Raw genomic sequence first — 12,008 nt, forward strand, 5'->3', positions numbered from 1 at the left:
AGGAGATCCACCTGCCTCTGCCTCCCAAAGTGCTAGGATTACAGGCGTGAGCCACTGCACCCAGCCCCATAATTGTGTTTCTATACTCTCACAATATGACAGGATCCTGGCTCCCAGTATCAGTATACCTTCTCAAATCTGCGATACCAGATAGCTTCCAAATTGTTATATCAATATTACTGCTAGTAAGAAACCTTTATAAATTTATAAAGTTCACAAATCCTTTGCAGTTTTTGTTTTCAGAATATATTCTGTTGCGTGTATAGAGTTAGAATACTAGTTCAAAAATTGGGTTACTTTTTCCTTAGCATGATTTATGTTATTTTATATAAATGGAGTTAAGTTCATTGTTTATAGTCTGTGTGAGGGCTATTTTTGTCCATCCCTATTGACTGATTGATTGATAGATTTTACTTTTTGAGATGGAGCGTTGCTCTGTTGCACGGGCTGGAGTACAGTAGTGTGATCTTGGCTCACTGCAACCTCCGCCTCTTGGGTTCAAGTGATTCTCCTGCCTCAGCCTCTCGAGTAGCAGAGACTACAGGTACGCACCACCACACCCTGCTAATTTTTTGATTTTTAGTAGAGATGGGGTTTGCCATGTTGGCCAGGCTGGTCTCAAACTTCTGACCTCAGGAGATCTGCCTGCCTTGGCCCCTGCAAAGTGATGGGATTATAGGCATGAGCTACTGCACCTGGCCCAATTTATTTTTATTTCTGACAATGTAAAATATTAACTGGGTTGAAAAGTCAAAGCTATATAGAAACATACTCAGATTCTTTTCCTGTACTTTCTGTCCCATTCCTACCCACCTGCTCTAGGCAACCAATATACTTATGGTTCTTTTTGTAAAAATAAATATCTCCATATAGAAATTCCTATTTCCCCATATTCAATAAAATACCAAATTCATATGCTTTAACACCTTGCATTTTTCACTTAAAAATATATCCTGGGGCCTGGCACGGTGGCTCACGTCTGTAATCCCAGCACTTTGGGAGGCTGAGGCGGGCGGATCACCTGAGGTCAGGAGTTCGAGACCAGCCTGGCCAACATGGTGAAACTCCATCTGCACTAAAAAATACAAAAATTAGCCAGGCGTGGTGGCAGGCATCTTAATCCCAGCTACTTGGGAGGCAGAGGCAGGAGAATCGTTTGAACCCCGGAAGCGGAGGTTGCAGTGAGCCGAGATCAAGCCATTGCACTCAAACCTGGAGGGCAAGAGCGAGACTTCTCTCAAAAAAAAAAAAAAAAATCCTGGAAGTTACTTCATATCACTTCATAGGAATCATCTTCATTTTATTTGTTTATAGCTCCATAATCTGCCATGTGGATGTACTATTATTTATTCAACTAGTCTCCTAATAGTAAAATATTATGCCCAATGTTTTACTCTTATAAATGGGAAAATGAATAACCTCAATTTATATTTGTACTTATCTATATCTGTATAAGTATATATAGTTTTTTTTTTGTTGTTGTTGTTGTTTTTTTTTTTTTTTGGAGATAGGGTCTCTGTCACTCAGGCTGGAGTGCAGTAGCATGATCTTAGCTCACTGAACCTCCACCTCCCAGGCTAAAGTAATCTTTCTCACCTCAACCTCCCTAGTAGCTGGGATTACAGGTGCATGCCACCATACCCGTCTAATTTTTTGTCTTTTTGGTAGAGATGGGGTTTCACCATGTTGCCCAGGCTGGCCTCGAACTCCTAAGCTCAGGTGATCTACCTGCCTTGGCCTCCCAAAGTGCTGGGATTACAGGTGTGAGCCACCATGCCTGGCCTGGAATTTTTTTTTTTTTTACATTTGGAGATGTGTCTTCAGGGCAAACTTCTAAAATTAGGATTGCTAGGTACATGGGTAATAGATGGGTAGTTTTACAGATAACTTCAAAGTTCTCTTTATAGGAATTAATCATTTCTCATTCTCATCAGTAATATATGAGACTGGATGTTTCTCCACTGCCTTGCCAATAGTGTGTTGCCCAGCTTTTGAATTTTTGCCAGTCTAATAGATGAGAAATGGCTTTTCAGTGTATTTTATTTTATTTATTTGTTTGTTTTTGTTTTGAGACGGAGTTTTGCTCTTGTTGTCCAGGCTGAAGTGCAGTGACGTGATCTCGGCTCACTGCAAACTCCGCCTCCCAGGTTCAAGTGATTCTCCTGCCTCAGCCTCCCAAGTAGCTGGGATTACAGGTGTGTCCACCACACCTGGCTAATAGTGTATTTTTAGTAGAGATGGGGTTTCACCATGTTGGTCAAGCTGGTCTCGAACTCCTGACCTCAAGTGATCCACCCACATCGGCCTCCCAAAGTGCTGGGGTTATAGGTGTGAGCCACCACTCCTGACCTTTTCAGTGTATTTTAAATTTGTGTTTTTACTACTGCAGGTGAAATTGAGCATCTTTTCATATGTTTAAACATAATTTGTGTATATTTTTCCATGAACTATCTTTTCTATCTACCCTTTTGTCCAGCTTTTTAATGGATGTTGGCTTTTTAATTCTTAATTTAGAGATATTAGCCCTTTATGATATATGTTGTAAATGTTTTCTTTCAGTAGTCCTTGATCTTTTGACTTTCCTTATGGTACACTGGCAACAGCATTGTATTTTAAGGAATATAGTAGTAAATAATGTATACATTTGAATGTAAATGAGCAATGCATTACTTTCAAAAGATAAAATTGAACTTTTATTTGAGTATCTCATGTGATTCCTGAGAAAAATATAAATAACTTATTGTACCTACTAAAATGATTCTTTGAAATATAGTTAAGTTTGAAGATAATTGTTAGTTTATTTTCTAAAATATTAAAAGTAAGTAGCCAGGCACGGTGGCTCATGCCTGTAATCCCAGCACTTTGGGACGCAGAGGTGGGTGGATCACCTGAGGTCGGGAGTTTGAGACCAGTCTGGCCAACATGATGAAACCCTGTCTCTACTAAAAATACAAAAAATTAGATGGGCGTTGTGGCAGGCACCTGTAATCCCAGCTACTTGGGAGGCTGAGGCAGGAGAGTCATTTGAACCCTGTAGGTGGAGGTTGCAGTGAGACAAGATCACGCCATTGTGCTCCTGGGCAACAAGAGTGAAACTCCCATCTCAAAAAAAAAAAAAAACAAAAAGTAAGTAAAAAGCTTTAATGAAAAATAAATATGAGTAGATAAAGTTATATGATACCATATAAGAATATAAAGTTCTAGCATGGAGATTTAGGGATTATAGAATTTAGTTTTGAAGGCCAGGTGTGGTGTCTCATGCCTGTAATCCCAGCACTTTGGGAGGCCGAGGTGGGCGGATCACCAGAGGTCAAGAGTTCAAGATTAGCCTGGCCAACATGGTGAAACCCCATCTCTAATAAAATATATAAAAATTAGTCGGGTGTGGTGGTGGGGACCTGTAATCTAAGCTACTGGGGAGGCTGAGGCAGGAGAATAGCTTGAACCCGTGAGGCGGAAGTTGCAGTGAGTAGAGATTGTGTCACTGCACTTTAGCCTGGGTGACAGAGCAAGACTCCATCTCAAAAAAAAAAAAAATTAGTTTTGGGAAACCACTGGTTTCTCTCATCAAGTTGGAAAGAAAATTACAGTTGATTCTGATTATTTGCAGTAGTTCTGTGAAGTCACTGCAAACATAATTAGTAAATAGTAAACCTTGCTCCTATGGGAAATACAGGGTTAGGTTCCTGCAAGCCTGTGGTCAGAACATTTTCATTAATTTATGAATACATAACCTTGTTTTATGTATGTTTCTGCTTAAAGAACCTTATTTAATATATATTGTTGATTCATTAACATTGAACTCATAGCCAACAGCAATATAACTCTTACCTATAAAAAATGTACCTAACATATGCACTTTCCTCATAAGGAATATCACAGTCTTCTTGCCCTTGGGAACACTAGACAGCACTATTCTTAGGGGACTTTTTTTTTTTTTTTGACACAGAGTCTTGCTCTGTTGCCCAGGCTGGAGTGCAGTGGCGTAATCTTGGCTCACTGCAACCTCTGCCTCCTGGGTTTAAGCAGTTCTCCCACTTCAGCCTCCCAAATAGCTGGGACTAATAGGCATGTGCCACCACACCCAGCTAATTTTTGTTTTTTTATTAGCGACGGGGTTTCGGTATGTTGGCCAGGCTGGTTTGAACTGACCTCAGGTGATCTGCCCACCTCGGCCTCCTGAAGTGCTGGGATTATAGGTGTGAGCCACTGCACCTGGCCTCTTTGGGGACATTTTAAGTGGTGAAATTACCAATAAATAGCACAAAAATGAAAAATGTGGCACTAAACAACCATGAAAAAGATACTTGTTTACAACATAAGCTAAAACAAGAAGCCAGAGTGTTACCTTGAGAACATGCGCTTCAGGCAATTCGTTTTTTGCTGTTCTAAGTATGTCTGCAAGTGACCATGAAAGTATAGCAAATACTGATTTGGGGTTACAAATAAACTTTAGGGAGTAGGCAGAATCCATGAGTAATGATCGACTAAATTCGCTTTTTTGATACAAATATATTTCTCTAAAAAGAATTAAGTTGGTTGCTTGAGACAGTTTGAGAAGATTGAATCACTAGAGTATAACATACTTTTATGAAGTTTAAAGCAAAATTAGAGAAGAATAAAGTTTGCCACCAATTTAGAATGTGTGAAAGTGTTAAAACTCTAAATTTTTTGTGAGATAATTGTATATAGCTTAGAAATGTTAATTTAGAATGTTTTTCTGGAGCAAAGGTAGTAAAGGAAAACAACATCAATTTTCATCCAATGTTTTTAAAAAACTTGTTAGAAATGTCAAGTTCCAAAATTATTTTTTATTTTATTTTATTCTGAATTTTAGCAGGAAAATAATGAAATCATAAATAGCAATTGCCTAAAAATGAAGTTTACACTAGTTATAGCTATGATTTTTACCATAATTATCACTTTAAAATTAGTCTTTTTGTGATTTTAGAAGAGATTATTGAATATGTACTTTTTTTTAAGAAAAAGAATTTCTATTTTTAAATGGATACCTGATAAGGTGGCAAAACTAGCCACCCTGCACTCCTTTCCATTCTGCAGGCTTGCCAACTTTTCTGCCGTTTTGTATTCAGCCTTTTACCCGAACACTTTTACCCTTGTCATAGCTGAGTTTTTTCTTCATCTCAACTTAAATGTTACTTCCCATGAGAAACTTTTCCTAATTCCTGTATTAAAAATCATTCTGTATCATATCACTGTTCAATGAGATACCCTTTTGTATCATAATCTGAATTTATCTGGTTTAGTTATTCGTTTGTCTTTTGTGTCTCTCTTTTTTCAAGGAATTTTTTTTGTCTTGTTCACTGCTATTTCGCTAGTGCCTGGCACACTGCACTTGGAAAATAATTGTTGAGTGAATTTTTTAGAATATAGAATTTTTTTCTTAAGCCATAGTAAAAATGGATTTAAGATAGACGAGAAATAGTATGAAGTGCTGTTTTTTTTTCTTTTGTTTGAGACATGATCTCACTGTCACCCAGGCTGGAGTGCAGTGGCATGATCTTTGCTCACTGCAACCTCCACTGCCCAAGTTCAAGTGATTCTCCTGCCTCGGCTTCCTGAGTAGCTGGGATTACAGTTGTGCACCACCATGTCTGGTTGATTTTTGTATTTTTAGTAGAGACAAGGTCTCACCATGTTGGCCAGGCTGGTCTTGAAATCCTGGCCTCAAGTGATCTGACTGCCTTGGCCTCCTGAAGTGCTGGGATTACAGGCATGAGCCACCATGCCCGACTCTGTTTTTCTTTTCTATGTTTGTACATAGCAACAGTATACTGGGAGTCTTGACTTTCTTGTTCCTAACAGTTGTCCAGTACTTCATTTTTAGCATTTTTAGTATAGGTTATTAACTATCGGGTTAGTATTTATTTTTTAATTAGTGTAAAAAAGGAGTACAAGGAAACACTCCTACCATTGACTTAGAAAGTAAACAAAAAGGCTTTCATTCTAAATATTTTTAAATTTTTATCATAAAAATGTTTTAATCTAAACAGAGAACAGTACAGTGAATCCTCAAGTGCTACATTCCAGATTGAACAATTACCAAGATTGTCTGATCTTAAAATTTAAGTTATATTCCTTGTTTCGGTTTTAGGAATAAGTTAAATTTTAGAGTACTGCTATATATAACAATGATATTATTTCTTTTCTCCATTACAGTGAGGAAACCATTTATTACAGTAGTTTCACCAAAGTCTCCTCATCTGCACAAGGATTCTCAACAGGTACAGGTTTTTTTTCTAAGAGTATGTTTTTTTATTTTGATAAGAATGTTCTATAATTTGTAATAGAATTACAGTAATACAGTCCCAAGCTATCCTGGTTCATGACTCCTCCTGTATCTCAGTAATTTTTCATTGCTTTCCTTAGCCAAAAGAAATACCTAACAGTTTCATTTATTATGTAGTTAATAGTATTAAGTAACTCACGTATTTCCTAGTAACTTTGTAAGCATTTTGTTTGTTAAAAAACACAGTTACATGGCTGGGCATGGAGGCTCACACCTGTAATCCCAGCACTTTGGGAGGCTGAGGCAGGCAGATCACCTGAGGTGAGGAGTTCGAGACCAGCCTGGTCAATGTGGTAAAACCCCATCTCTACTAAAAATACAAAAATTAGCCAGGCATGGTGGCATGCGCCTGTAATCTCAGCTACTTGGGAGGCTGAGGCAGGAGAATCGCTTGAACCCGAGAGGCAGAGGTTGCAGTGAGCCGAGATCACGCCATGGCACTCCAGCCTGGGCAACAAGATTGAGACTCCATCTCAAAAAAAAAAAAAGAAAAAACAAAACCCCACAGTTACTAATGGAATGTGTGCCTCTGTTGGGCACCATACAACTTCTCAAACCTTGGAATAGATTAGGTAACACCACCTTATTTCTTGTTACACATTGATTTTCTCATGATAATTGCTTTTTATCACAGCAGTTTCTCAGAACCCAGCTTCACAAAGGCGCAATGTCATTGAAAGAAATGTAGCAAGATTTGATGTAGAAACAGACCTGGAGTTAGTAGTTCATTAGGTGTCAGACAGATGTCAGGTGACACTGTTACCCTACATATAAAACACCTTGTGGAGCTCCTGTGCGTTCATTGTGCCACCTCAGAGTACCTTGTTGCACAGTTTGGGAACCATGGTAGTTATATAAAAAATAATGGTTCTAATTAGGATGAATTGAAATTCTAGGATAAATCATCTAGATGAGTGTTTCTCACTCAATGGGGATGCTGTTAGCACTTTTGGAGGGTCAGTTCTTTCATTATATGGCACTGGTCTTTCTACAGACATGTTTGGAACAAAAGCAAGTAGAATGTTTCACTTGCCTCCATTTTATTTTTGTTTTTATTTATTTTGAGATGGAGTCTCTCTCTTTCGCCCAGGCTGGAGTGCAGTGGCACGATCTTGGCTCACTGCAGCCTCCATCTCCCAGGTTCAAGTGATTCTCCTGCCCCAGCCTCCTAAGTAGCTGGGATTATAGGCGCGTGCCACTACACCCAGCTAATTTTTGTATTTTTAGTAGAGCTGGAGTTTCACCATGTTGGCCAGGCTGGTCTCCAACTCCTGACCTCAAGTGATCCACCCACCTCAGGCTCCCAAAGTGCTGGGATTACAGGCATGAGCCACCAGGCTCAGCCTCACTTGCCTCCATTTTATATCTTATTTTATTCTCTATGTTACTGGTCCTTTTTTTCCCCTTTTAATAATCTTGATTTTTTTTTCTAAATATAGAAAACAGTGAAGAAAAAAATAAAACCTACCCTACCTCTCAGAATATTTATTAATGTTTCCAGATTTTTTTGTGTGTCCAGTTAAAAAAAATGGTTAGATTGATGTATATAAATAGTTTTATATCCTTTCCCCTTAATATCGTCGTGTTATCTTACATTATTAATAATTCTTCTTAAACATACCTTTTAAAAGTTATTTACCATCCATCCAATGGCTGTCTTGTGCTTTGGACAAACAGTTCTCTCTTTTGGTCATTTAAATAATTTCCAGCATTTTGCTATTATAAGTAACACTTTAATAAATGTTTTTACACATAAATCATTGTTTGCATTTTAAGTTTTTTCCTTAGATTTGATTCCAGAAGTAGAAGTAATTATTTGGAAGGCTAGGAACAACTTTCTTTCTTGGGTTCTTGATATTTTCTTTTCTTTCTTTTTTTTGAGACGGAGTCTTGCTCTATTGCCCAGGCTGGAGTGCAGTGGCATGATCTCGGCTCACTGCAACCTCCATCTCCTGGGTTCAAGGTTCAAGCAATTCTCCTGCCTTAGCCGCCTGGGTAGCTGGGACCACAGGTGCACGCCACCATGCGTGGCTAATTTTTGTATTTTTAGTAGAGACAGGGTTTCGCCTTGTTTACCAGGCTGGTCTCGAACTCCTGACCTCAGGTAATCCGCCCACCTTGGCCTCCCAAAGTGCTGGGCTTATAGGCATGAGCCTCCGTGCCTGGCCATGATATTTTCAAATATAAAAATTTTAATGTTTTACAGTTAGAATATTTATTTTACTTCATTTTTACTAGTACCGTTGCGAGCTTTTTAAATTCTTGCTAAGTGACAATACTGTTTTATCGGGATTTTACTTTTTATGTATGTATTATTTTTTGAGACATGTTATTGCTTTGTTGCCCAGGCTGGACTGCAGTAGCGTGATTGGCTCCTGCAGCCTTGACCTCCTGGGCTCAAGTGATTCTCCTGCCTCAGCCTCCTGAGTAGCTGGGACTACAGGTGCATGCCACCACACCTAACTAACTTTTATATTTTTTGTAGAGATGTGGTTTCACTATGTTCCCCAGCTGGTCTCAAACTCATGGGCTCAAGCAATCCTCCAACCCCAGCCTCCAAAGTGTTGGGATTACAGGTGTGAGCCACAATGCCTGGCCAGTCTTTATTTCATATTAGTGATGGTATTCTAGTATTTCTTTTTTTTTTTCTTTTTGAGACGGAGTCTTGCTCTTGTCGCCCAGACTGGAGTGCAGTGGCGCCATCTTGGCCCACTGCAACCTCCTCCTCCTGGGTTCAAGCAATTCTCCTGCCTCAGCCTCCTGAGTAGCTGGGGTGTGCCACCACACCTGGCTAATTTTTGTATTTTTAGTAGAGACAGGGTTTCACCATGTTGGCCAGGCTGGTCTCGAACTCCTTACCCCAGGTGATCTGCCCACCTTGGCCTCCCAAAGTGCTGGGATTACAGGCATGAGCCACCACGCCCAGCCCTAGTATTTCTTAAGTCTAATAGAAATTTATATTTTTGTTTTCTAAATTATTATTGCCTATTAGTTTATCTAAAATTAATATTCTATTCCTAAGATACTAAAAGAAGATGAAGTTCAACTAAGTGAACCACTTCAGTCTGTGCAGGTAAGTTATTTAAAATATAAAGTAGCCACTGAGCACGGTGGCTCATGCCTGTAATCCCAGCACTTTGGGAGGCTGCGGCGGGTGGATCACGAGGTCAGGAGATTGAGACCATCCTGGCTAACATGGTGAAACCCCATCTCTACCAAAACTACAAAAAATTATCTGGGCGTGGTGGCAGGTACCTGTAGTCCCAGCTACTCGGGAGGCTGAGGCAGGAGAATGGCGTGAACCCAGGAGGCGGAGCTTGCAGTGAGCCGAGATAACGCCACTGCACTCCAGCCTGGGCGACAGAGCGAGACTCCATCTCAAAAAAAAAAAAAAAAAATTAGCCAAATTATATTTGTATATGTAGGTATGGCATGTAATTTTAAGTTTATAAATAAATTTAAGTTTGTATTATATATTGTCAGTTTTTGAAATCATTTGTAGTGATATTCATTTAGTATAAATGTACTATATGATCAATATAATTTGGTTAAATAACAAATTCTTTACCGTGAAGTTAGTTTTGCAAACTTGCAAACATTACCAAACCCATGAGTCATTGACAATTATCCCTACAGCTCTGTTGCCTAAAACAGAACAAAATAGGCCGGGCACGGTGGCTCACGCTTGTAATCCCAGCGCTTTGGGAGGCCAAGGCGGGCGGATCACGAGGTCAGGAGATCGAGACCACGGTGAAACCCCGTCTCTACTAAAAAATACAAAAAAAAATTAGCCGGGCGTGGTGGCGGGCGCCTGTAGTCCCAGCTACTCAGAGAGGCTGAGGCAGGAGAATGGCATGAACCTGGGAGGCGGAGCTTGCAGTGAGCCGAGATTGCGCCACTGCACTCCAGCCTGGGTGACAGAGCGAGACTCCCTCTCAAAAAAAAAAAAGAACAAAATAAAAAGAAAACACCTGTATTATGGCTAGTTGCCATTTTTCATTCTTATGTAACAAGATTATGCATATAAAATTATAAACAATTGGCAACTATAAAATTTAGCTTACAAATGATCACATTTTTGTCTTTTTTTTTCACTTGAAAAAATAAGGTTTAAATTTTTTTGTTGTTGTTTTTTGAGATGGAGTTTCACTCTTGTCTCCCAGGCTGGAGGGCAATGGTGTGATCTCGGCTCACCGCAACCTCCGCCTCCCGGGTTCAAGCAATTCTCCTCCCTCAGCCTCCTGAGTAGCTGGGATGACAGGCATGCACTACCACGCCTGGCTAATTTTGTATTTTTTTTAGTAGAGATGGGGTTTCTCCATGTTGGTCAGGCTGATCTCGAACTCCCGACCTCAGGCAATCCGTCTGCCTCGGCCTCCCAAAGTGCTGGGATTACAGGCATGAGCCACCACCTCCGGCCTAGGTTTAAAATTTTTTAAGGACAGGTATCACAGAGTATAAACTACAGATAAACACTATCACTATTTTTTCCCTTAGAATGAGTTGCCACTTAAATATCACATATTTTTAAAAAGTCTGTTGAAGCTGGGAGCAGTGGCCCGTGCCTGTGATCTCAGTTACTCAGGAGACTGAGGCAGGAGGATCGTTTGAGCTGAGGAGATAGAGTCCAGCCTGGACCACATAATATGACATAGTGTGATCCCCCTGTTATTAACAAGACAGTAAAAATATGCTGTCATCCCACAGTAATGAAAAGGTCTTAATAGTCTTTTGCAATAAAAATTATGTAAATCTGTTTTTAGCTTTAAGATAGGAGTACGTTTGTATTTTTGTAATGGCTCTTTGTTTTTTCTTTTTTCAGACAGGTTCTTACTCTGTCACCCAGACTAGAGTGCAGTGGCACAGTCACAGCTCACTGCAGCCTTGACCTTCAGCGCTCAAGCCATCCTCCTGCTTCAGCCTCCCAAGTAACTGGGACCACAGGTGCACAGTACTATGGCCGGATAATTATTTTTTATTTTTTTATTTTGTGGAGATGGAGTCTGACTACATTGTTCAGGCTGGTCTCGAACTCCTGGCCTCAAGCAATCCTCCCACCTCCACCTCCCAAAGTGCTGGGATTATAGGCATGTGCCCAGCCTATAATGGCTCTTCTTACTACAACTCTCTGAAACAACCTCTTTATGTATGTTGGTGGTAGAAGGAACTTTCAAAATAGCGTGTTCTCTGAAGATACTCTTAATGCCACTTCTGCCTCATTTTTAAAAGTATAATTAACTACATATTGCAAAAGAGCTATTCTAGCAGAGAAGGTAGTATGCTAATTAATTTTGAAAACTGTATATTAGAAAATTGTAATTCTGGCTTGGCACAGTGGCTCACACTGGTAATCCCAACACTTTGGGAAGCCAAGACAGGACTATCATTTGAGGCCAGGAGTTTGAGATCAGTGTGGGCAACACAGTGAGACTCCAGCTCTAAAAAAAATTTTTTTAAATAAAAATAATTAGGTGGCATGGTGGCACATGCCTGTAGTCCCAGTTACTCAAGAGGTTGAAGCAGGAGGATTACTTGATCCCAGGGGTCAAGGCTGCAGTGAACAACGATTGCGCCACTGCACTCCAGCCTGGGTGACAGAGCAAGACCCTGTCTCTAAAAAAAAAAAAAAAAGAAAATATAGGTTGAATATTTTTAAGAGCTACTTGGTTGGCAGTTGTGCTTATACTTAAGTGTTATT

At 39.8% G+C, this 12,008-nt stretch overlaps 1 protein-coding gene across 21 annotated transcripts in view; it reads left to right on the plus strand.

Moving 5' to 3' along the window:
- Positions 1 to 12,008, plus strand: part of ZGRF1 (zinc finger GRF-type containing 1) — a 103,027-nt gene that overhangs the window by 21,096 nt on the left and 69,923 nt on the right. For 13 of the 21 annotated variants that reach the window (XR_010120504.1, XM_063637982.1, XM_055274831.2 and 10 more), the window contains 2 exons: positions 6,181 to 6,245; positions 9,333 to 9,383. Coding sequence is in view for 20 of the 21 variants with exons in the window: in XM_063637982.1 (XP_063494052.1) it covers positions 6,181 to 6,245; positions 9,333 to 9,383 (116 nt within the window). In the remaining variant the exon portion in view is untranslated. The remainder of the gene's footprint in view (positions 1 to 6,180; positions 6,246 to 9,332; positions 9,384 to 12,008) is intronic. The other 8 variants (XM_055274828.2, XM_063637976.1, XM_055274834.2 and 5 more) reach the window with 1 other exon arrangement.

This window comes from Symphalangus syndactylus, chromosome 4, assembly GCF_028878055.3.
Source record: "Symphalangus syndactylus isolate Jambi chromosome 4, NHGRI_mSymSyn1-v2.1_pri, whole genome shotgun sequence".
NCBI lineage: Eukaryota > Metazoa > Chordata > Mammalia > Primates > Hylobatidae > Symphalangus > Symphalangus syndactylus.